General features: G+C 47.9%; 1 protein-coding gene across 4 annotated transcripts in view; it reads left to right on the forward strand.

The window, feature by feature from the left end:
* The first annotated feature begins 606 nt into the window (after nt 1-606).
* The window catches only part of NDEL1 (nudE neurodevelopment protein 1 like 1), a 28,666-nt gene continuing 3,784 nt past the window's right edge, over nt 607-25,488 (forward strand). Inside the window, exons 1-9 of one of the 4 annotated variants that reach the window (XM_086762379.1) lie at nt 4,913-4,980; nt 9,927-10,024; nt 11,478-11,631; nt 12,883-13,031; nt 14,148-14,284; nt 16,390-16,563; nt 17,370-17,461; nt 19,632-19,783; nt 22,766-22,800. In XM_086762379.1, coding sequence (XP_086618505.1) covers nt 4,978-4,980; nt 9,927-10,024; nt 11,478-11,631; nt 12,883-13,031; nt 14,148-14,284; nt 16,390-16,563; nt 17,370-17,461; nt 19,632-19,783; nt 22,766-22,800 — 994 coding nt within the window. In that variant the 5' untranslated portion in view covers nt 4,913-4,977. Of the gene's footprint in view, nt 665-4,912; nt 4,981-9,926; nt 10,025-11,477; nt 11,632-12,882; nt 13,032-14,147; nt 14,285-16,389; nt 16,564-17,369; nt 17,462-19,631; nt 19,784-22,765; nt 22,809-25,488 lie in introns of those variants that run through there. The other 3 variants (XM_010125473.2, XM_086762378.1, XM_086762376.1) reach the window with 3 other exon arrangements.

Genomic DNA, 25,488 nt, shown 5'->3' on the forward strand with positions numbered 1-25,488 from the left:
GGGAACAGATAGGGGGACAGAGGTGGCACCATGTCCGGAAGGGCAGCTGGCACGGCCGTGGTTTCGGCCACCGCCGCACCATGCTGCTGGGAAGCGCTGGCCAACAGCAAGGGAAACACGAGGGCATCCCAACAGCACCGCCTGCCGCTAATGACAGGCCGGCCGGCTAATTACAGAGGGCAGGAAATAAATTAAACACGCAAACGAAGCTTAAATACTAGGTCAGGGCGAGGGAGCCGGGGGGTGGGCTGCGAGGCAGGCCCTGTGCGGGGGGCACCGCAGAGGCACCCTGCCCTCCCCTGCCCGCAGCCCCAGGGGGTGCGGGGGCACCTGCGGAGGTGCGAGGGCGGCTGGCGGGACCGTCCTGTCCCGGGGGCACCGAGGGACGGGGCAGCCCCCAAATGTGGGAGGGAGGGAGGGAGGGAGAAGGGCGGGACGGGGGCGAGGGGTCCGGGGTGCCGGAGGGACGCGGGCCGTTCCCAGGAGGGGACCGTGAGCACAACCCGGTACCGGTCCCACCTTCGCCCCGCCCCGGCACGGCGCGGCGGCGGCACCGCCCCAGCCCCGCCTCGCTTACGTCAGGCCCCGCCCCCTCGGAGTGCCCGGATGAGGCAGACCCGGCGGCGGCGGGAGCTGCTGCGGCTGTGACAGGGAATGCGCCCCGGTGAGTGGCGGCGGCGGCGGGCGGCGGCCACCGGGAGGGGCGGCGCAGGGAGAATGGGAGGGGGACGCGGCCGCGGCTGGCAGGGGGGGCGCCCCTCGCGGTGCCGGGGGCTGCGGGCCCCGCACCCCTCCGCCGATTGGCTGCGAGCTGACAACGGGGCAGGTCCCGCCCCTCCCCCGCGGGCCGTTGGCTGATGGCGCAGCCCCGCCGCCTCCCATTGGCGTAAGCGAGTGCCTATCACCTGCCGGCCCGGCTCAACCCTGCCCGCTCGGCCACCGCCCTGTTGCCCGCCCCGTCGTCGGGAGCCGCTGAGGCGTCCGGTACGCGGTGTCCGGGCTCCCCCATCCCGCCGGGGCCGGCCGCGCCTGCCCGGGAGCAGCGGCCTGCGGGGGAAGCCCCTCCTTTTTTTAAAAGGTATTTTCAGTAGAACTTGGGGGAAGGAGCCATGTCTGCTGCGGAGCCGCCTTGGGGCGGGCGGGCTGGGCGGCGGGGCGCGGGTTTGCCTTAAAACCGGGGTCCGGGCCCCGAGCTGCTCTCTCCGCCTTGGGCGCTGGCGGTGCCCGGGCTGTGGGCGCCCGCCGCCGCCGGGCCCGGAGGGAGGAAACGCGTCTTGTTACCGCGCGGAGGCGGAGATGGGCCTGCGGGCGCCGGGGGCTGTGGCAAGGCCGGGTCGGGGTGTCTGGCGGCTGACGGGGAGCGAAGGGGGCCGGGGCGGTTGCGGCAGCCCCGTGGTGCGGTTCTGTGGCAAGGGTCGGAGCGAAATTGCAGAATTCGAGGGAGTCGAGCCGAAACCGCCCGGGCTGCGGAGCCCGGAGCTGTTCGGGTCTGCCCTGCGGTGTGCAGGCCGGTGACGGGCGGGGTGACTCACCCCCGGGCCTGGCCTTCCCCGGGCTGTGCCAATACTTCCCACGCGTGACGGGTGACACAGAGGACACTTGCTTTCCTCTCTGCGTAAATGGGTTGGGCTGCGCTCCCTGCCCGTCCCCGACAGCTTTGGTGGTGGCGAGTTGCTTTTGACTTCGCCCCTTCCTCTGAGCGAAGGGACTGAACGGTGCGCGGCCGAGTAAGTTCGGTGACTTGCCAGGCTGTCATGGGGCAGCACGGCTGCTCCCCTTGCAGTCACTGTGCCTCCTTTGTAGGCGGCTTTGACCCAGAAGGTGCCCAAGAAGGTGTTCATTTGTTCTGTCATCCGTCCCCAGTCACTGACAGGAAGCTGAACATAAGATTTACCTCTGTTTTCATAAAAATACTTGGTTGATTACGTGCCTGGGGTGCATCTCTATCAAATATTTGTCAGTAATTCTGTAAGGGTTTTTTTTTCCTCCAAGGTTTTTATCGCCTCCCTCTCAGCTTAGTGTGTCCTATTGTATTTGGTATAAACATGACCAAACTCGAACAGTCCCTGCCTCGTACTCCCAGTTTGAGGAGTTTGACCTGAATTGCAGCAGACGTGCTGTAAAGGATGAACACATCCGACATAAGAGGAATTACATTACTTGGGTTAGACTTCTGGTTAAGTGACTTCCAGTTAACACATCTTTATTCTTCCCAGGGAGGAGAAGAGCTGTCCTTGCCCACCCACAGCCCAGCTTCGTCGCTCTCCGCCAGTTTGCACTGGGAGCGTTGGGTGACTCAGGGCTTCTCTGTTCCCTCTGAAACTATCCTGACATGGTCACGAGCGCTGAGAAGAGGCAGAGGGCACTTTGGGGAAGGGGGCTGTGGTGTTTGTTGCCCTGAGAGGTGGTTAAATGCATGAAACCTCAGAAGGAGAGTTCTTTGGATAGTTAAACAATTTTTTATTTTTTTTTTTTTTCCCCAGAAACAATTCCTGGGCACCATAGAGGGTAGCTGGTCTTGTCAATGTCAGTGTTTTATTAGAGGTATTAGTAACTAAGAAGAAGGAGCTGTCTTGGAGCAGAAGAGTGAATAGGAGGCTTTTATATTTATTTATTTATATTTAAACTTGATGTGTCAGCAGTATGACTGCACAAGCATACTCGTTGATAGGGCTGGTTAACTGCAGTTGTACCGGGTATGACAGGTGTAGGTAAGTAGTGCATTTTTTTGATTAATAGTTTTAGATCTGCCTTGGAAGAGATCCTGTCTTGTTTTCAGACCCAGATCTGGCTGGGCTGTGTATTTATGTTGTATATGTGGAAGCAGAGCCCAGGCATTCTCCTTTGGCTTTGCACATGTGAAGATTTGATCCCTCATGTCACTGGGATTAATTTCATTGTCCCCTTTTTGCAGTAAAGCTTTTTTACTTATTTATTTTTTTTCTTTTCCCCCCACTGACTCTTTAGAAGTCGCAGACATATGAGATAATTCCTCTTGTGGAGGATAATTCCTCCTTGGTGGAGAAGGAAAGGGAACAGAAAGGAAAAGAAGAAAGTGCAGAGAAAACACAAGACTGATGATGTCTGTGACCTTGGTTCCACAAGGAGTCTTTTCTTTGGAGACATGTCTGGGAGTAGACTGTCAAAAAGTATGGCAACAAAGTACTATTTATTCCCTCAGTCTATTATAGTAATTTTTGAAAAGCAGGCAGAGTCAGACTATAGGAAGGAAACTATCTTTTTACAGTCTTTGCTGGAGTTTGTGACGCCACAAACATAATCAAGATAAACTCGAAGTGTGTTCAAGCAAACTGTCTTTTCACGGCCGTACTGCACTCATCCGTGGGCAAAACCAGGCATACTCATCAAAGCGTATTTTTCTGGATATGGTTGCGTCCCTCGAGGGCTCTTCTGTCGATACAGCTCAGTAGCAGATTGTGCTGCATCCCTCTCCTGATCAACACAGAGTTTGGGGATTTATTTTTAACTCTCATCTCGTTAAGTGCTTACTGAAGACACCCAAGGCCCTCTCTCTGATGGCTGGCCTGTGACTAGCTCTTGGGTAGTGTTTTTCAAAAACACTTTCCCCTCCCTGGCACTGGTAGAACTTCAGTGATTTAGAAAGCAACAGAATTCATTCTTCTTGGAAGAAACCTGTGCTGAGTGCTTTTGCCTTTAAGTTTCTTGGTCACTTGTCATTCTGCAGTGTCCAAAAGCATCTTAGCCCTCTGGCCACCGCCTTTCCAGGGAATGTTGTCATCGGGGTGGTATTAATGCTGCGATAATAGGGAGGCCCAAGGGACCTGTGTGCCGTCATTCATTGTAAACTTTTTGCTGCGCCTGTCATAAGCCCTCAGATAAAGTCACTGCTTTTGGGTAGGATGCTCTGTAATTTTTCAAGGTTTAAAGAGAAACTAGGCTACTGTGACTTCAAGAAAATGCACGTTGGGTGGATAACCTCCCCAGGTGGATGGGGGGTATGCAGGCACGTGGCAGCTTGTGCCAGCTGTCAGCCTCAGGTGTAGAGTCAGGATTAGTGCACCTGGTGCTCATCAGATCTCACTGACTTTCTTAAGAGGTGGCTTTGCAGAGAGCAGAGACAGGCAAGGAGAAGCATGTACTTTTCACAGCCTTCCTTCTTGGTTTGCTGTTTACTCTGCACCCTTCTGCTCTGCATGGATTTGTCCCTCTGGGGTTCCCGGGTATGGAGCTGGGAGCAGATTGTTCTCGTGGTCAGGCCCGGATTGTTCTGGGACATGCACATCTCCAGAGGCCTTTCCTTCGTCTCTGCAGATACTGAACCTGCATCAGGAGCACCAACCTCTTCAGATTTTCCTTTTTAAAAAGAAGCTTGTGTCTACCTTCCTTCTGGTTTCAGGGAAGGGTTTATTATTATGGTGGAGGAAGGAGGGTTGTGCTGATGCTGTGCTCTGACTTTTTTTTTTTTTTTTTTTTTTTTTTTCCTGAAAGCTCACATGCTGCTGTTGCAAGAGGCAAGGAGGCATTTGTTGTGGTTCACCAGAGAACATTCAGTTCAAAAATACTATTGCAGGAAAAGACAGAGGTTCACTTCCTAGAGCAGTGATGGATACAGGCAGCCTTCCAAAGAGCATATGAAAATGCCTCCAGCTCTTATTTCAGGATGAGAGAAACAAGCACAAATTGATTGGTGAAATCTAATCCATGGCTTTTGTTTGTTTGTTTTCCGTATTCTAATAAGTGAAAGACAATGCAAATTTGGTTAGATTTTTGGCTGAAGTGCTCGGGTTCCTTTGCACTGAATCCTGGTTGGGTTTTGGAAGAAAATCCAGAGCTTTAGGGGTTTGGGGATTACCTGTTGGTTCTCATGGTTTGAGAAGGTGAAGAATGATGATAAAAATATTTCTTCTGCTTTTCTGTCTGTGAATCAGCATTAAATGGGAAGAGGAAGAAGACGTGGTTGCTGACAGTCCTTGCTGCTCTTCGTGGCGGTTCTGGATGGTGAGCGATGACTGCAGCAATTACGTGGCACTCGGCAGTTCTGGGGCCTCTGACAGCCAGAATGGCTTGTTGTTGCGAAAACTGAAGGCCAGATGTGTGCTTGGCAGAATTTTTGTGAAATCCGATTTTAGGTGGTTACTTGTTTAATTCCAAAGGTCAGTGGACACTTGCATTGCCTTTGGTCATGGGGGACTCTTAACACTGTGGCTTGTGCACTTGAGTGGCCTTGCTTTGCCTCTGCTTAAGTATTTGTGTTTGGTGTTTAAAAATATTGTGGTGAACAGAACTGTGAGGAAGAAAACTGGTGGCTTATGTGCAGATAAATGACCCGTTTATAAAGTGAATGAATATTATTTAATGTTCATATGGCAAACATTTGTAAGCTAATTTTAAATGGGAGACTGTGGGCCGATTAAAATCGGGAAGAATCATTTATCCAGCCACTTGAGATGCTGCAGGTACATCCTGGGTGAGTTGCAACTGCCTCTGAGCAGCACTCAAAATAATTTTGGACATGCTTTGCAGCCTTACCGTGATGTGTCAGTGAATTGACTTTGAGAGGGGGGCAGAGTGGATTCCCGACTGTGGGAAAGGGTGGGTAGAAGTTGAAGCATCGTGTTATATTTCAAGCGTAGTGTTTTGGTCTGATATTTGATCCAAACCCTAGCAGCAGCCTCCAGTCACATGGAGAGCCCAAGAAGCTCTTTTTAAGGTGCCGTGTTACACTTCAAGCTGTGTTTGTGGGTTTTTTTTTTGTGACTTAGCTGAAGCGTGGCTCCGTACAGATTTCAGTTTGCCTTGAAGGCAAGGTTCTTTAAGGTACTTGAAAAATACTGTCTGCCTGTTTAGTTACTTCTGCTTCATGTTGGGTTCAGTGTTTGGCTCTTGTAAAGTCTGGAGGATACTGAGCATCTTGCTTGTAAGAATGCTTTTGGAAGTGGGAAACCAGATTTGTCCTGTACAAAAGCCCCTGGATTTAGAGAAGTTCTTAACCTACAAGCTGCAGGTTTTTTAGAATGATCACAGTGTGGAAAAGCTGTTTCATTTTAACAGTGAAGAGTTACTCTGCCCCGCTGACTGTGTAAGGGGAGGGGACTTGAAAGAAGCCACCGCATTTTGAACGTAGCTCTTGTTTGAGAGCTGCTTCGGATCCTGGAGTTACGCCCGCGTAGCTGAGCTTTCCCAGGGCACCGTTTGAATGCTAAGCTGTGTTGTAATGAATGCCGAGTGGGCAGCAGCATAAGCCTCTTCTCATTTTCCCTGGAAGACGCTGCTCCATTGTCTTGTCTGTATCCTGAAAGCCTCAGTGTTGTTTGTCAAAGGCTCAATTCTGCAAGTACCACGTATGCAAAGGAGCCTGTGAATAGGAAGGGCTTCCCGTGCTGGTTCTCAGCTCCTCACATAATGCCCAGGGCCGGGACAACGGGCAGCAGGCTAAAGCAAAGCAGTGTTTGTTAAACTCTTGGTATTCTGTGGGCATCCTCTCTCCCACACATGAGATGTTCAAAATTGTCTAGTTATGTCCTGATAATGCCTAGGAGTTGCTTTCTGCCAGGCACGTACGTGTGCTTAGATAGGCCATAAATAGAGGGAATGGGCAAAGGCTGGCAGAAGTGAAGTGATGTACTCGTGGCCACGTGCGTGCTGGTGGCAGGTTTGGAAGCTATGTGCATCTCCCAGCTCTCAGACCAGTGTTCTGGCCATGAACCACCTTGTTTGCAGAGTGTGCGTATGTGCTATTAGCTCTTTCTCTTGACCCCCATGCATGTTAGGGAAGACAAGCGATGTAACTGTGTACAATTCTCCCCCTCTGCTCTGCCCTGGTGAGACCCCCCTGCAGCGCTGCGTCCAGTTCTGGAGCCCCCAACATCAGAAGGATGTGGACCAGTTGGAGAGGGTCCAGAGGAGGCCACGAAGATAAGAGGGCTGGAGCACCTCTCCTGTGAGGCCAGGCTGAGAGAGTTGGGGCTGTTCAGCCTGGAGAAGAGGAGGCTCCTGGGAGACCTGAGAGCGGCCTCCCAGTGCTAAAGGGGGCTGCAGGAAAGGTGGGGAGAGGCTGTTTAGTAGGGCCTGTTGCAAGGGGTAATGGTTTTAAAATGGAGGTAGACTTAGATTGGATATTAGGAAAAAATTTTTTACAATGAGGGTTGTAGAGCACTGTCCCAGGTTGCCCAGAGAGGTGGTGGATGCCCCATCCCTGGAAACATTCCAGGCCAGGTCGGATGGGGCTCTGAGCAACCTGGTCTGGCTGGAGATGTCCCTGCTCCTTGGAGGGTGGCTGGACTGGGTGGGCTTTAAAGGTCCCTTCTAACCCTAACCATTCTAGGGTTCTGGGATTCTAGGGTTCTGGGATTCGGATGTTGGAGCTGAGTACTGCACACTGGCATTAATATCTGCTGTAGGTTAGTAGGGACCAGTACCACAGGGCTGAATCTCCTCCCTCTGTCTCAGAGGAAGGGGTCTTTTGACAAGGGAAGGGGGAATAAATCTCCTGCCTCGGCAGTTGGTGCCTCTGTAAGTACTTGTGGGTCCCAGGCAGCCCTTCCCGCATCTCTCAGGGACAGTGGTGTTTGCAGGGCCTCCTGTGGTGTTCATTTCCAAGGGTGTGCCCCGTGCGAGCAGACAGGAAGGAGTCTTGGGCCCAGGCGTGCCTTATCTTGGCTACTTCTAGGAAATGATGTAAGATGCTTCCTTGTACAAATGTTTCTTTAAATGCCCCCTGAATTTTGCTGACGGCTGCCTACCTGGCTGTTTACCTTTTGAGATCAGCTCCTCTGGAGCTGTGGGAGCTGACCCTATTCTGTGCTACGCCCCATTTATTTTGGGGAAAACGTGTTTCTTGCTGATCGAAGCCTTTCAGAGCGTGCCGGTTGAGAGCCGACTGCCTTAAAGGGAAAAGTCAGAAGGGTTCTACAGAAGCCGTGTCTGTGAGATCAGCGTGGGACTGACGTTACAGGCAGCGCGCAGCAGCAGCAGCAGCCGAGCCAAGCTCTTCATCTCTTCCTGGCAATCTGAATCGCCGTTCAGGAGCTGCCTGACGCGTGCCTGAGCCACAGCAGCTGCCTGCTCCCCTGAATGCATCCGCTGTGAAACCGCAACGGTTTGGGAGGTGATTCACAGGCTCTGCTGCCGCTGGAAACAGGCTTTTGCGTAGGACTTGTGGTTTGTCCTGTGTTGTGACTGAGTTGCCTTGGTAACGGGTGCAACTACTGAAGCAAGTACACCCAAAGAAATTTTTGTCTAATAGGTACAGCAGGACTGAAAATATATATCTTAGGAGGAGTTATAATGGCTCCATATATATATAAAAATTTTTTTAATTTTTATTTTTTTCTCAGTACAGGGCAATGCAGAAAATGAAACATCATCAGTTTTCTTGGGCAGCCTGGAGACCCGCTTCATGACAAACGTGCTTCTACAATAATGCTGCAAAGTTAAATAAATACAATGAGACAGTTAAGGTGTTTTTGAGGTGCTTAGCACCCTCCGGATAAATTTGATCTTGTGGCAGCTGCAGTCTCAGCTGAAGAACAAATGTACCACTTTCTGCCTCACTTTATTTGTGAGATAACTGCCAGTCTCTGAAATGAGCCTGTCTGCCCTCTGATGAAAGCATGGGATTGTTTTGTCCCACTTTTACATGTGAATGTGGGTCACTGAGATGCAGGACATTCTAGCGTGACAATTTTAGGCCTGAAAGGACAGTGTTGACTATTGATGCGTGTTAGAGTGTGAAAGTCAGGACTTCTAGGTCAGCTATTACCAGTTGATGGGCTTGATGCAAGTGTTGTTGAAAGCCTCGGCTTTAACAGAGAAAAGGCTGGTTTTGACTTGTTCTTTTCTGCGTGTTAATAACAGAATTTGAGTCTTGGCTTTTAGGGAAGAAAAAAAAAGCCTGAGAGTTGGAGCATTGCTTGGAGACAGCTCAGAAATGGTGTGGTGCATCTCCTTTCTGTGGCTGGGAACTGTGCCTGTCTGAATGCTGCGCTTGGTCCTGCTGTTCATGGTAGGACCATGACCGCCTCTTCATCTTCATCAGCTTCTGAGACCTGGTGTGGGTTGAGGCCTTGAATGTGTTGTGTCTCCCTGGACTGTGTATCGCTCTGTTACTGAGCAGCAATATAAAAAGTACACGTTAAGGCTGCATTTCTTGCACTGGCTAATAGCTGAGCAACGATGCAATGGCATCTGGTGGGCCAAGCAGCTGAAGAAAAGAGGTTCAGAGAGTGTGGTCCTTCCGCCTTGGTGTGGGCAGCTGGTCCTCTGAGCACCTCCAGCCTGGAAGCACTGTTGTATGACACGACCATGTCATTTTATGAGAGGGGCTTATCTTTCTTGTGTCTGTCTGAGGGAGCAAAACTATGTGGATGATTTGTTACCTGCATGTTTTGCATGGAAGGACAAATTAGCTGGAACTCAACATAGGAAGAGTAAACTGAATTTTAATCTCTGCAGCAGTATGATAGCAATTGACCTCAGTGTTTGTTCTTGTTCGTTACATGCCTTTGCAGCTCTGATAGGAGTTGCAGTGTGCGTCGCTGTGTTGGCGACAGGAGGCAAAAATCTCTAAGAACATTTTACGAATGAAGGCGGAAACGATGATTGCTGCAAATTTCAATATCCTTACCAACTGTAGTCCTACGTGGGCTTCTGGCATTGACTGCTGTTTCGGTGGCAGGTACAAAGTATAGCCAAAATTTCTGGTCTCATTTTGCGCTGCTGCACGAGCATTTCCAGAAACTGGATAAAATTATGTTACTTGTTGCAGCAGGTCTCTGTGCTGAATGATGCTTGTTAGGGATTGTTAACATCTCGCTTGTGGGTGCCAAGTCCGGATGCCGCTGTCAGAAAGGCCGTGGTGATGAAGCCCAGCACTTAGCAGCAGTTTCAGAGGCGGTCTGCCTGTCTGCTTGTCCTGAGTGTATTCTTATGTTTGTATCCCGCAGGTCGTATTGATCATGGACAGTGAGGAAATCCCGACTTTTTCGAGTCCAAAGGAGGAAACCGCGTACTGGAAAGAGCTTTCCTTGAAGTACAAACAAAGGTACTGTTGTAGATTTGCAGGCTGGGTTTAGTTCTTAATGTCCAGAACATTGTTTGATCAATTTCTCTGCAAGGCTACACCAAGATGGGAATTAGATATTTTGGAAAGAATCATTGCATTTTGAGCTTTAAAATTTCCAGCCTTGTGGGAGCTGAGTGTTTCTTGCACAGTGTTACCATGCCACAAACTCCAGGCTATGTTTTGGGCATGTTTGAGCAAGAGCAGAGCCCTTTTGCAACCATGTGCATCTTTGTATAATTAAGGTGCTGCCTTAAGTAGTATCTTGACGTTTTATCAGGAGAAGGCGCCTTTGGGCTTGCCTGTGTCACTACTGTTCCCTTGAGGTTCTTGTAGTTGAGGTACTGGTATGAAAAGTGGCTGATTTGCTCTCTGCTGTGATTTGTTGAAGTGTATTGTGCCTCATAGTCCAGCCTGTACCAGTGGTTTGCATCTTTTAGGGGACACAGGACTTTTTGGTTGCCAGAAGCAACAAGAGAGGTGGTTGTATTGAGCAATGCTCTGCCTCTTGTGGGAGTGGGATTCTTTTGTTTTGAGTGGGGAGCATTAGAGGCTCCCAGTTTATTTTCTTTGGAAAGCTTTCTTTGCTTTCAGTGTTACTCATGTGCAACTAAGGTGAAGCCAGTGAAACCTCTCTCAAATCCAAAGAGCCTAAGGTGCAAGTTATTTTTTTGTTTGGTTTTAGGGTTTTTTTTTGGAGAGGAGGTGTTTGGCATGTGGAGGATCCTGTCCATGTGGAGAACCCTAGGCTGTTCTTGGGTGTCAGAAAATTGTCTTAGACACCAGTGGATATGTTGTTTCCTAATACCTTGTTAACTTTCTCTGCAGCATGCTAAGAGCTGAGCTATTGTGTATGGTAAAGATGGAAATTTAATAAGCAAAGTATGTGGACTGGCTACTTCTAGTATTTACTAATTTGCAGTGGTGTCAGGTAGGTATGTGCTGGCTTCCTGCCACAGTGCTCAGTAACCCTAAGGTTCAAACCTTCACGCTTTTCAAGAACCTTAAATTTCCAGGTAGTGCAGAGATTCAGAAACTGTTGTTCTCTCTTACAGTGTTTGACCAAAATCAGGTTAAATGTGTCTTTAATTGACTCTATCAAGTCTCCTCACAGTGAAATCTAATGGAGTACAAAGTGGTTGTCACTCACATGAATCCTGTAAATAGCTTTGATACAAGTTTGTGTTCACACATGTGTTTAATATAGCTGTTTGTTTGATGCAAGAGATTTAATTTCCTTTTATAGCTAAGCTTAATGTAATTTCTCTGTTTCCTCATTTTTGTTTTTCCCCTTAGAGGTCTATGGATCACACTGAAGTACTTTACAAACTCTTTCCCCCCACCCCCCGCCCCCCCAGATTATTTTAAGAGCTGTGGATTTTGTTTTAGCTTGGGAGATACTGGATTTTCAACTGATAAAATCCTTTCCTTTCAGCTTCCAGGAAGCTCGTGAAGAGCTGGCTGAATTTCAGGAGGGAAGCAGGGAATTGGAAGCTGAGTTGGAGGCACAGCTAGTGCAAGCTGAGCAGAGGAATAGAGATTTGCAAGCAGATAACCAAAGACTGAAGTATGAAGTGGAAACATTAAAGGTAGGTCTAGCACTGCTTATTCTTACAGATATGTTTTGGATCTTGTTTTAGAATGTCTGGTCTGTTCTTGGTCACTGAATATCCAAATGAAGTAAAGGAGTTGGCTGTTTAAGGTCCAGGCTTGAGTATGGCATGTACTCCAAATAAGGCCAGCAACTTAGTAGGGAAATTTCTGGCGGAATTTTTCTTGTTCGCATCATGAAACTCTTGTCATGGAGGCTGTACTCATTTGTTTGAATTCTGCAGGCTTTGCCAAGTAGTAGCTTTATTAGTTACACAGGCAACACCAGCGTAGCAACAGGGTGGACAACACAGTATGTTTTGTCAGGCCACTGCATTGTCATCTTTCTCTGCATACTAGTTTTTTTTGCCCAGAAGGTCTCCTTGGTTTTCTGAGACTTTAAAGAAGGCTGAAGATGGGCAATTTGTGCACATCTTTCAGAGAGAATCTCCTGACTCAACAGCTGTGTCTCTGCAGACAGGAATTGCATAAGGATCTGCATGTGAAGAAGGTGACTTTTAGTTGATGCCTCTAAGTTAGCAAGTTCTTGCCTCTTTCAGAATCTTGGAAAAGCATTATTTTTGGTAGTCTTGGGTTATTTTTGTGAAGGCAAAGGTTGGAAACTTACCCAGTGGAAATAAAGTTTATGGGATTGCTTGTTTGCATATGCAGTCCCAGCTATATTTGGAAGGTCAGTACGTGTTTTGTAAGGTCAGTAGTTTTTCCATAAGCCATTCTGTGTACCTTCAGAGCTGGTAAAAGCCTGTTTGGGAATGAATTCTTCCAGTCTTTTGAAAATGAGCCTCTGGACCTGCAGGTTTTGTGAGAGATTTCAGTGGCTCTTGTTTTTGCTAATGGAGATGTCAGGCAAGTTCGGGTAACAGCGTGGCTATTGTCAAGGGACAGGCACTGAAGGGGAGGCTGTGCAGTTAATTTCTCTCTGGCTTCCTAGACCTTTGAGGTTTTGGAGCAGCTGTCAGTGCAGGCTGTTGGCAACAGATGCAGGGATACATCTCTGAGCAGCCAGCTGTGTCGTGGCAAGATGTCTGTGCACAATACAATGTTTGTGATTTTACACTGTGTCCAGTTTTGGTGTTCAGAGCATGTTCCTTCTAACTCTCCAGTTTTTTTTTACCAGCAATCCCACATCAGCAGACTGCAACGAGTGTCTTACTTTTTGTCTCATTTTACTACCGATGACTTGGACAGTGCATGTGACTGATATTTATCTCACTACTTCTTTCTTTTAGGAGAAACTGGAGCACCAGTATGCACAAAGTTACAAGCAGGTGTCGTTGTTAGAGGATGACCTTAGCCAGACACGGGCAATTAAAGATCAGTTGCATAAGTATGTGCGGGAGCTGGAACAGGCCAATGATGACTTGGAACGTGCAAAGAGGTGAAGGCTGCAGGCCTCTTCCTTAAAGTTTTCACCGGAGCTTTTCTTCTCTAACTCAGATTGATATTTCATTGTTCTTTAAAAGGGAAAATAACACACATTCAAAAAACCTGAAACAAATCCCTAGACACTTGATTCTTTGTGAAGTGCAGTTTATCCTTGGATTCACCTCCATCAGCTGGTAGTGTTACGTTACAGCAAGAAAGGCACGGAGACCGAAGTGCTTTGTGTTCCTGGGAGAAACAAGCAGTGCAAGTAGGTGCAGAGCAAGCCTGGCCAGTGCACTGCTTCTGATACTACCAGCTAGGTGACTCTTACATTTGTGATCCTTGTAGCTTAAAGCCCCTTTGAAGTAAGAAGTTAATACTTTACGTAGTCCCTTTTAAATGAAACAGGCCAAAGGGGTCTCCTCTTCCCTTCCATAACAGCGTAGTGACTGTAGGGAACAAATGTGTCCTGTGTAAGCGCGTGAAAGGAGCAGGCTGCTGTTAGAAACACCCGGTTTTGGAGTAGGTCATGCTTCTGTTTTGCTGAATGGGAATTTTACCATTGATTCAGTGGGACCAGGAATGAGCCTCTGGCTATCTGGCAAAAAGATCTGAGAGCTGAGGCCCTGTTTCCACAAGGCTCTTAACCTCGTGACTAACTTTTGACACACGTGAGTTATCCCGCTGAAATCATGGAGCAAACTGGGTCTTAGGTAACATCCCAGTGCCCTGCTTTCTGTACTCACTGAGCTGTTGGCCTGTCCAGAGCTCTGAAGAGTACGGCACCACCTGAGCTAATGCACTGATTGAATGTACGGCTTTGGAGCATGGCTTGGGAAAAATGGAGATGGGTGTTGGGGAAAAATGAAGATGGGTGCACTGGACTGGCTCTTTCCCAGCTCTGTGGTACATCTCTGAGAGCCAGATGCTATCATGTTCTTCTCCTGTTTCTTTGGAGTTTAGTCTTTTTTAAGAAGCATTTCCATAGCTTTCAAATCTTGAGTGTAACATTCCGTAGCATTCAAAACTTGAATGTAGACCCTGCTAACGTTTTTCTCCTATTACGTTTTTGAATACGCTTTTATGTTGGCCGAGCTGAAGAACCTAATATTCTGGATTTTGTTTTTAGGGCAACAATAGTTTCATTGGAAGACTTTGAACAAAGGCTGAACCAAGCTATTGAGAGAAACGCGTTTTTAGAAAGTGAACTGGATGACAAGGAATCATTACTTGTTTCTGTACAGAGATTAAAGGACGAAGCGAGAGGTATGGCTTGCTCGATTAGTTCAGTGTCTTGGTACATTGTTGGCTTGCTAAGAGAGACGTGTAGCAACCGAAGCTCATGTTTATAGAAAGCCTCACGTAATGAGACTCGAACTGGACGTGTAATACAAGCATTAAGTGTTGCTAACAGCATGTTCTCTATTCTTTGTATGTCCAGTGTTGCTAAGAGGAAAAATTTCCTCATGTAGGGCAAAATTAATGCCAGATTCATTCAGGATTTTTGACACAGGTGAGTACAAAAATGCTATGTTCCACGGATGTAATAGAATTGCAGAAGTGTGCTTCAAAAGTTCTCACTGCCTGTAGTTTTATGCCTTGTACGGGAAGGAAGAGCACAGGAAATTACAGGGAAATACATGATAAATGGTTAAATAACTTTCTTCAAAAATCCTGGCTTCTGTGTTCCTTGTAAACCTCTTGGAAATTGCCTGGTTGGTTTAAGATATTCCAGTAAAGACTGGTTGGAACTGTGGGATCAGCGATGTTTGAGATGGTGTTCTGGGGTGTGATTAGGAGTGGGGAATTCACAGTGGATTTCACATTCAGGATGCTGGGGAAGCCTTTTTTTAATGGTTGATGGAAACTGATTTCTCTAATAGTGTAGATGATCTGCTCGTAAGCCTGTGCCTGCCATTAATGTAGTTTAGAGATCAGTGGTTTTAAACTTTGTTTCCTGAGTGAAGCTTTCTGAAGTAATTCTTCAGTTAAAGTCTAGATCTGAGTGTAAGGCAACAGGCTGGGATTTTTTTGTTGTTCTCCTTTGGTAACCTCTTTGAGCCAAGTTTGTGTCCCACAAATTAAAAGCCTCTATTGGAAGCACAGGGTTTTTATAATAAATACAAAAAAGGAGATTAAGTATTTTTTGAGGAAATATATACATATTGTAATTTGGGGTTAGGGCAATAATACTGGAAAAAAAGCAAAACCTAGGGGACTTTTCTAGAACACTGGAATAATTGGCAAAAAAGACATCTTGTTTCTTAGATGAGTCATTTGGAATTTTTTTTAGCATTTGTTAGAGTAGCAAAGCTGCATGTTATTCCCCCTGACAGCAAGCAGGAACATTAGCCACTAAAAGAACTGATATGGTGTCAAACTCAAAAATAATGTTACTGATTGAACAGCCACAAATCCTCTTCTAGGACCCAAAACAGATTTCACTTCAGCTGTACTGTTTTACTTAAAATCAGTTCTAAATATTTCTAACTTAAAAGCCATAATGTAAAAACAATTTTGCTCTTGCATGTTGTACCAGATTGAGGCAACGAATAAGAGGTCTGTGAAAGATTAAGTTGCTCTACCTGAAAAGGAACAACTCCCTTGTAATGCATTTTTTATTTGCATCTAGTCCTTTCTAAGGATTTTATAGATTCATTGTTGAGCTGTCCTGCATGCTCCTTAAAGCAATTACATGTGGAAGTGGGAGGGGACCAGCTAGGGGTAAGCAGCAGTCTGGCGAGGAGGTGAGAATAAAACATGGGTTTCCTGATCTCCAGTCTCTTTCCCTGTCATTTGGGCTACCCAGCATCTCCAGGCTGCTCTTCTACTTTTTGAGGCATCCAGAAACTGAATACAACCCTTTGACTGTCTTTTGGCTAGTGTGGAGTCCTGTGGATTATTGACTGGAGGAGTAACATAGCGAATTGGAAACACAAGAATAGGTTTTTCCTCCCTTTTTTTCAACTTGTGTTTGAGGGGGAGCTGAATGTAGTTCACCAGGCATTTGTGATCAGCTGCAGTTTCTGTAACACACTTTCCGTGGGACTCGCACTACAGATGGGGAAAAGTACTGAGGCTAAGTCACCTGCTGCACTCGCTGGGACCACACAGTGCTCTGGTCCAGGGAGGGCTCTGTTTGCTGTCTCTCCACTCCCAGGTGTAATGGGAAGTGATGGTGCTGGGCTGTGACTGCTCGGAGGTGGGGGTCCTTGCTGCTGGAGAAAGCCAGCAGCAGGCAGTTAATACAGGGTTGTTGTGAAGTGTCATCTCCTCCTCCCTCCCAAATGAATAGAGAGTGTTTGTTAGAGAAATCAGTCACTAATATGTACTTTTGTTTTGTTTTGGTTTTTTTTCCTCTCAACCCTTAGACTTACGGCAAGAGCTAGCAGTACGGGAAAGGCAGCAGGAAGTCACCCGAAAGTCAGCACCCAGTTCTCCGACTCTCGACTGTGACAAGATGGATTCGGCTGTCCAGGCGTCTCTCTCCTTGCCAGCTACTCCCGTTGGAAAAGGATCAGAAAATAACTTTCCTTCCCCAAAAGGTATAATTCACAGAGAATGCATCTAGTTGTTTAGCAGTATGTTCAGCATGTTAACAAACCAGGTGCTTGTTATTGAATTTGAAGTAAATATGTGGATCCCACATGCACTCCATAAGGTGTGGTTAAATCCTGGGGCAGCATTAGGTGCATTTAAGGAATATAATGAGTGAATAGCACGGAAAAGAAACACAGTGAAGCTTGGATACCGCATTTGGAGGGGGTTTGCACAGATACCTGCAGTATAGCGCTGAAAGCATTTGGAATTTCGGGGAAAGGCAGTGACTGATGCTTCTGCTTAAATGTGGAGTAGCAGCTGTGGGTAAACAGCGGTCAGTAATTCTGACAGTCTAGAGTCTCTGCTACCACACATACTTTTCAGGGATCCTGTTTTCTTTCTGAGGCATCAGGATCTTAGTCCAGTCCCCTTCCCCATCTGAAAGGCTCTAGACAATCACAAGGATTAAAACATTATTTTCAAATTAGAAAGGGTAGATTCCAGAGGAAGCTCTGGCTGGATTAGATGGATTGCAAGCAATAGCCTTGCAGATGGAGAGTGCATGAACTCTGCGGGTAGGTCTAATGGGAAAGGGCTGTGGGCAGGAATTAAGCTTTTTCATTTTTCCATGGCTAGTGATCATGTTATTGTGGGGTAATTGTATGAAAAGTCTGCAGTAGGATTTTACATTTACCTTTTTATATAGAAGTTGATTTATTTTAAGTTGTGGTTTTGGTTGTTTTTTTTTTGTTTGTTTTTAAATGAACTGTGGAGGAGTGGAGCATATAATAAAAAATGTCTGTGTTTGCAGCTATACCAAATGGATTCGGTACCAGCCCCCTTACTCCTTCAGCTAGAATATCTGCACTCAACATTGTGGGAGATCTCTTACGGAAAGTCGGGGTGAGTGCTCTGAACTGAAGTATTCCTTGCTCTGTGCTGCTATCACTGAGCTTTCACCCTTCTGCACAGTTACAAGGCCTTGGCCTGTGTTAAATACATGCTGTAGTTTCCAAATCATCCACATTCAGTGTTTAGTATGCGCTAACATTTTTTGAATTATCTTAATTTGTAAAGCATATTACTTGGGTTCTGATGCCAATCTTGGGTGTCAAAATTCATATTTTGAGTAAAAAGTTTCTCAAGCATTTTGTTATATGGGGTTAGACGCCATCAGCTGCTTGTTCTTACTTTAAATGCGGCTTCATCTTCCTCTGTAGTGAGACTGAGATGCAGAGCTGGACCTCAGACTCCAGGTGCCTGCTGCACACACGAGCGAGGAGCTGAGATCACACTGCCAGTGTCTCCTCGTGTGCCTGGGGAGATCTGCAACAGTGCTGAAAATGAAAAAATCTAGAAACCTTTGATAAGAAAGTGAGAAAACAAATCAGGAGAAAGCAGGATGTTCCCATCTGTAGTTGATGGGGAACTGAAATGTGTGAGCCTTTAAAGGGATTACCGCTGTAAGCGGGGAAGAAGAGGTTTAAACATCTGTTACGGTGTTGGATAGAATGCCAGGCTTTCCAGTTGAATGAAGGCATGACTTGAGTTATGAGAAGCTTGCTGATGTGTCTCAGTGATTACTGTTCTGAGTGGAAGCATGGATTGGTGTCTAGCCTCCAGTGCTGGCTTTCCTCCGTTTCTTGTGGTGAACACTGAGAGCAGCAATAGCTGCAGTAGAGACAGTTGTTTTAGCAAAGTTTGAAATTAAAAATTACCTCATTGCTCACATTTGGAGCCAATGAGCTCGTAGTTGGTTTGAAAGGGCAGCAGGACGACTCGGGGTTACAGAGTGACATGTTTAAAATGGGATCATTGTGAGTAAAAGTCTGCAGGGGATTTAGGGAGCTTAATCACAATCCTGTGTGATTACTCTGCAAGGACAGGAAATGCCAAATAAGCATGCTTCCTTCCTAGCTTGCTCTTAGACACACGCGCTGCCACTGATACAAAATTCCAGCTCATGCATTTGTCTAGTAACAATTACAGGATGTTCAGGATTTCTTTGGGTTTGGCTACTCACAAAATGCTTCATCCCAAGCCTTAGGCTCCCTTTCTCTGCAAGAAGTTTCCCTCAGCTTTCTTGGTTGCAGTTGAGACAGGAAGTCACTTGGCAGAGGTTACACTGGCTGGTAGGTGCTTTGAGACCAAGAGAGAGGTTGTTAGGTCATTAACTATCTCTGCATATGTAGTCACTAAGTAAGCTTACATGGATTTTTAGCAGACTGGAATATTTTTCTATGTGGAACAGATCCAGAGCCCACGTTGGAGCAGAAAAGTTTTTGACTTTCTGCTAGACCAGACAGATACTCAAGTTAAGCCTCAGTTGGTGACAGACAGCAGAAAGGGCAGGTGATGTTCTGAAGTAAAGGAGAGAATCAGGGTTTTGGTCTCCCTCCTGCCAGGAGTCAGTGATGAGGCAGAGCCTCCCACCTTTTATAGGGGGAAAAGATCTCATCAGGCTTGCTTGGAAATGGCAGAGATGACCACGGAGGCAGGCTTGGTTGCTGCTTTTGGTTCCTTCTTGTGATGCTGTGGCTGTAGCACCTCTTCTTCTGAAGCATAGCCATGGGGTTTAAGGAACTGGCTTTGTTTTCCAGGCCAAGATTATGGAAAAAAAATGCTAGAAGGCATTGTTCTGGGGAAAAAATTCAACTTTCCAAATACACAGTCCCTACCAAAACTTGAGGATTCTGCTTCAGGCTCTGCCTTAGTCTTCTGATTAGCTTATGCCAGCTTTACTGCAGCTGCTGAAACAAGAAGTTTTGATAACTCCTGCTAGGAGTTGGCTTCCTTATTTTAGGTAATTGACAGTTGAAATATTCTAAAATCTGAGCCCTAATGGAACTGAGCTGTGCCTGGCAGCCTGCATCAGCATCTCATTGTGTGGGTTTCCTTTGTAACTGGGTGACAGGGAAAACGACAGCTTTGTTCCCATTTAGTTCAGTTTTCACCAAATCACACTGGGGTCCTGATCATGGTGATCTTGGGGTCATAACAAAGCCTGAACTTGAGCAGCAAAATACTCTCTTAGTTGTAGTACTTTTTTGAGATCACTTTTTCCTTTTCACAGGCCTTAGAATCCAAATTAGCTGCTTGCAGAAATTTTGCAAAGGACCAGGCGTCACGGAAATCCTACATTTCAGGGAACGTTAACAGCGGCGTGATGAACAGCAATGGTACAAAGTACCCTCATCCAGGGCATACTTCTTTCTTTGACAAAGGGTAAGTAAGGATATGTTTTTGCCTCAAAGGGGAAGTGTGTTTTCGTGATGCCACCTGGAGCAGAAGTTTTTCTTGGCTTGCCTTTAGCCCACCATGGCTTTACTACGATGGACAAATAATTTGTGGAGCCAAAGTCTCACGGGGATGGGGAAGGTGACAGTGCTGATTTCTGTAAAGCAAGTGTGATTGACTTATAGCTGGTAGGATGTCAGTGCCTGTTCTGTCCCTCTGCCGCCTAATCTCTTGGCGGCTGCATCTCAGGTAGTACAAAAGCCTCGGGCAGCAAACCTGCTAGTGAAGTGAAATGAACATGCCCTTCGAAGGGATCTCAAGTAAATAGTGGTGAAGTTGCCATAGCTACTGGTGCACTCGTGTGTGGGGAAGTACATTAACCGCAAATCTGGAGATTCCCCTGGTGAGAACAGCTGAGCGCAGGCAGCAAATGCTCACTTGAAGGGTGGTGCCCTGTTTGCTCTACTTCCCCCTCTGTTAGGTGAAAAAAACCCCTGTCAATAATGGTGTAATTCTGGCTGATAGAGGGGGCAACTGTCACCGTGCTGGCTGTGCTGTGCGTCAACCGTGAAGCCAGAAAGTGCTTTCATGGGCAAAAGTACCCTGTCTGTCTCCGGTGGTTTGCCCATGGTCAGAGCTTTCCCTGGGGCACTGGGAAGTGGTTCAGCAGGAGGATTTTCCCACAGTCCCTTGTAGTGCAGGGCCCTGTGCTTGTATGAGGAGCGGGGTGAAAAGCACAGCAGTGCTCTGGTGTTAGCAAGGTTTGCTTGGTGTTGCTGGGCAAAACACCCTCCATGCTCCCTGTATGGTAGCAGTCTTCCATGCTAAACCTCAAGCTAGTGCAATTTAATGCTAATATTCAGTACATCCTCAATCTAGAATTTATTTTGGATAATTAGATGAGCAGTTACCAATCTGAAGAGTGCCATATACAGAGCAGACAAGCTGAGCTTCCTACAGTCATCCTCGTTTGAGCTGAGTTGCGTTGCTACGTGGGTAGCAGGGCAAGTTACATCTTAGAAACTGGCATTCAGAGTTTTTAGAACCACTGTTTGCTTCTTTTGGAAAGAGTTCAGAGACTTAGCAAAGGCAGTGTCATGTGCGGACTGGGCAGACTTTTGGGTTGTCTGTATCCTGCGGGGCTGGCTGGGGTCTGTGCATCACCCCAGCAGCGCACAGACTACATTTCGGGTGCAAGCTGTCAGGGTAGCTGCTGGGGAGAGATTAGAGCTGTTCCTAGGAGGCAGCATGGCTATATTGAGTTGTGGTGTGACAAATAAGCTGATTGCTATGTGGGGTGGTGGTCACTTTTAATTATCCAGATTGTCATCACGCTTCTTGTCTGTGCTGGCTGCCTGGAGTTAGGAGTAGGCTGTAGCTGAAAAAGGCTTAGAAACCCAGCCTCCTGACAGAGAACCTCTACAGCAGAGTTGGAGGATGTTAGTGGGCTTGAAAAAGGGGGTGGAAATGACTGATGGGCTTATTTGCAAATTGTGAGAGATTCCTGCACGCTCCTGCTGTCCTGTCCTTCTCCTCTGCACCCCTATGTGGTGTTCACAGCGGCGTCGGTGGCCCGCATCTCTCCCCTTACATCGGCTCCTGCTCCACCTTGCTGCCCTTGTTAGGGTCTGTGCAGGTTGGGAGTGATCAGTGTCTGTGCTGTGTGGTTGCTGTGTAAAACCCGTATAACTGCGACTGCATGTGTAAGCTGAACCGTGCTGTTGCCTAAACAAGGCCAGCCCCATCGTGCCTGCGTGCTGCAGCGGTTACCAAGCTCCCAGCCACGCATCGCTGGCAGGCGTCGATTCAGAGTGTGTTGTGGTGGCTGGGCACAAGGGGCCGAGTCAAGGCATGCCCTTTCTTCTCCACATCATTACAGTTCTGTTTACTTCCTTCCTCTGCCATTTTCTCGGTTGAAATGTTTGATGGATCTCCATCTCCCATCAAACCCCTGCTCTTTGCTTGCTGAGTGGAGCTGGGCAGGCAGCTGAAGGCAAGAGCTGGTGTAGGGGAGCGTTGCTTTAGGGGAGGCCTGGAGGGCAGCTGGGCTTGCACCAAAGCTTTGGAGAATTGGAAGAGTCAGGACTTAGCTCCTTTTTAAAATCTCAACAATGTCTAGTGTAAGATTAGTTTCCTGCAGACTTGTTCCTTCAGGAACATGCTGTTTCTGTCCAGATGCCAGGGCATGGCAGAACAGCCCCTGAGGATGTTCTCAGATACTTGTTTTTTGCTGTTGTAATTGTTCTTGTTTGGTTCTTAACTTCGATCCAGTTGGGGAGCAAAATAGGTCTGACCTTAGGCTCTGCAGAGGCCTGGCACTTGAACAGCAGAGCTGAGTCAGGGTGTGAGCCAATGTGGGGTGTTTGTTCCGTGGGGCATTAACTGCTTGTTCACTGCTCCCTTGCTCCCCTTCCTGCACTCTTGAATGTCAAACTCCTTGTAGGTGATGTTTATTCTTAAATTATTTTTGTGAATCTGTTAGACTTTGTAATAAAACAAGCTAAAGTTTGAGTGTGAGAAGTGCCTCTGCTTGCGTGCTGACAGCAGCCCCTTGAAGCATGTAGGTGTATTTACACAGTGGACACTTGTCCACAACCCTGATCCTAACGCGTCAGGCTGTGAAATCGGGGTTCTGTTCCCTAGCCCGCCTTATTAAAAAGTTTCCCTGGAAAAGAGGGAACTGTGGGTGACTCAGATGCAGGTGAGTAATCCCAGGTCCTGTAACGTGCTTTGCAACGCTCTGGGCTTTTATCTGGGACATGCGCTTCCAGCCAGGGAGTCTGGTGAGTGCTGGTGGTCGCTGAAATAAGACCCCTGTGCAGAGCAGAGTCTCATTGTGCAGAAGTCAAAGAGGAGAGGCCTGGTGAGGTTTAGTGTAGCACCTTTGCTTTGCCCCATGTCTTGCATCCAGGGTTATGCCCAAGAATGTCTTTAACGTGTGCATAAACTGTTTCAATTTTTCTCCACTAGGCGCGAAAAGGTCGTATTCCCCACCTTGGTCATGGGTAAATGAATTCATTTGCAATGATAAGCTGCATGCATCTAACTGGGTGCTTGGAGGTGCGGAGTTGGTGGTTATGCTAACTGCATGAGGTAGTTCTCTAGCAATACAAACTAATGGTCTGTGATCAAAGCCTGAGGCTGTAATCTTTTTCTTTACTTTAGATAAACTTCTCTGGTGCTGTGACCTGTTGCAACCATAAGATTTTGAGCGCTGCTTGCTTTCTTGATCCAATTAACATTTCTTCAAAGACGTGCATGTTTCTGATTGGATCAGTCACGTCAGAGATATGGGATGAAGTATCGCTGCTGTTAATTTAGTTAATTTTGACAGTTAGCTTGCCCTTTGGTCATGTTTTTCCTTCAAGGTTTGGTCAGCTATCAGCTTGCCAATGCTTGGTTGCCGTGGTTCTGCCTAATGGGAAAGCAAACAGAGGCACAGATGTGCTGGGAGCGGGCCAGGGTTATGGCGCAGGGGGAGAGGACATCGTGTTCTGAAGCACGTGGGTAGAGACAGCGGTGCTGCTGCTCGGTGTCCCCATCCCTGCCCCGTGCCGCCATGCCGGCTGTAAGCACCCGGGGTGGCACGGTTCTGCCAGCACGGCTCTGCGGGTATCAGGGGCGCGGCTCCTGCGGCACGGCGGCTCCGTTGCCCTGACAAAAGGTGGGACTCATCCCGCTTGTCTGCCTGGTAAGGGAGTGTGGAGGGTTCCCCATGCTGTCAAAAAGTGCAGGGCCCTACCAGGCTCATCTGCCACAGCCTTGTCCCCATCTTCCTCCTTACATCCCATGCTGGGCATTTCTCTACCTCCTTGTGCTCAGGACAGTCAGTGGCTTATTTTAAAGCACCGACCTGCCTGAAAACTCGCTCTTCTCCTTATTTCCTTGTATGAGGAGCGGGGTGAAAAGCACAGCAGTGCTCCGGTGTTAGCAAGGTTTGCTTGGTGTTGCTGGGCAAAACACCCTCCATGCTCCCTGTATGGTAGCAGTCTTCCATGCTAAACCTCAAGCTAGTGCAATTTAATGCTAAAGGACCACATGCCTTTACTCCTCAGGCTGGGCTGTTCAGTTACAGGAGAATCTTCTGCTGAGGTTTTGTTGGATGCTTAGAGTTGAAGGAGTCTTGGAGATGAGGTGCAAAGTACAAAATACAGCTTGAGTAGCAATCTATCTTTAGCAATCGGGGCAGACACAGCAGTTGGAAATGGGCACAGAGGCCACGCCGCTGTAGGGACAGGCAGTCAGGAATGCTGACAGAAACCACTGCGGGGAGCGTTTCCAGCAGGGACCAGTGCGCCTGGCTCCGTTTGAAGCCCTGGAGCCCAGTTTCTCAGGAAGGCCAGAGCAAGGGCACAGCATGGGCCCCACAGAGCATTGTTGGGTCACGTGGGGGAATGGGGCAGAAGCAGGAGGCGAGTGCCCTGTCTGGGATTAATTGCTGCAGGCAGGTCTCCAGGCCGTCGGGCAGTGTCAGCTCCGTGCAGCAGCCCTGCACGTGTGCCAGGCCTGGGCAGAGCAGCCAGAGGCTGGAGCGATGTGTGCGTCCCTCCCGTCCTCCTGAGACACTGGAGTCCGAGCACAAGGGCTTCTCTTCCCAGCTCACTTCTGGGAGGTTAGGCAGGCATCATCCAGCACAACTTGTGGTTTGTTTGGTTTTTTTTTTGTTTGGTTTTTTTTTGTTTTTATTTTTACAGTTGTTCTGTTTAACGTATTTTATTTTCCTTTAACTCTGTTTCTAACTGCAGTAATGCTGATTTCTTTCCCTTTTGTTGGTGCATTTTTGTGTTACCAACAGAAATCCACAGCGTGGCTGAGCTCAGTAAGCTCAGCCATAACGCCAGTTTTCAGTACCTCACATCCCCCAGTTGCTGCTCCTATTTGAAGCCTTTCCCAGTGCCCCGCTTACTGACCTGGCTTTCAGCAAATCAAAGCTGCTGCTTTACACTTCTGCAGGGAGTGCAGGTTTGGGCTGGCAGGATGCAATGAAAAAAACAGGTAACTGACTCCTGGGGCTGATCCTGGGGAAGCTGCCACAAACAAGCCCTCTGCACTGCCTTCCTGATCTTTTTTTTTTTTTTTTTTTTTTTCTAATTAGCAAACAATGGGGAACCTCAAAAGGATTCTAAAAAGGGTTTCCAGCTTCTCCATCTTCAGCAGAGAGCTTGCTCGTGTCTCCCTTGCGCATCACAGTGCTGTGAGTGCTCCCCATCTCGTGCTGCTTCACACTTGTGACACGTAATGCTTGCAGCACTCATCTTCTCACTGCCCCAGCTCTGCGGTGGGGCTGGGTGTCCCAGCTTGTCGTGGGCTTCGCTGGGTGACTTGCAGCACTGGGGGTTCAGGCAGAGTCCCGCCGCGTCCGTGTGACATCTCTGCTGAGCGCCTGCTCGCTGCATGGCTTCTGCCCTTCCTCATGTAGCTCTGGGCGGTGGAAAAGGGCACCCAAGCTGCTAAGCGTGCCTCTGAGGAGGACCTGAAGAGGGTTAGACGTGTGTTGCTTCATTTGAAAGGAGAAACTGCCTCCAGAGGCAGGTCTGTCAGATGGCAGTGGCTGCGGGGAGGTGTTCTCCCCACGGACCCTGGGTGCTGGAAGCCTGGTGTGGGAGCTGTTGGTGCCCCAGAAACGGCAATATTTGAAAAGTTTCTATTGTCTGGTTTGGCCCATCTGGGGCGTAGTGCCGTGTGTTGGGTTT

The sequence above is a fragment of the Chlamydotis macqueenii genome, chromosome 18, assembly GCF_036417535.1.
Source record: "Chlamydotis macqueenii isolate bChlMac1 chromosome 18, bChlMac1.mat, whole genome shotgun sequence".
NCBI classification, from domain to species: Eukaryota; Metazoa; Chordata; class Aves; order Otidiformes; family Otididae; genus Chlamydotis; species Chlamydotis macqueenii.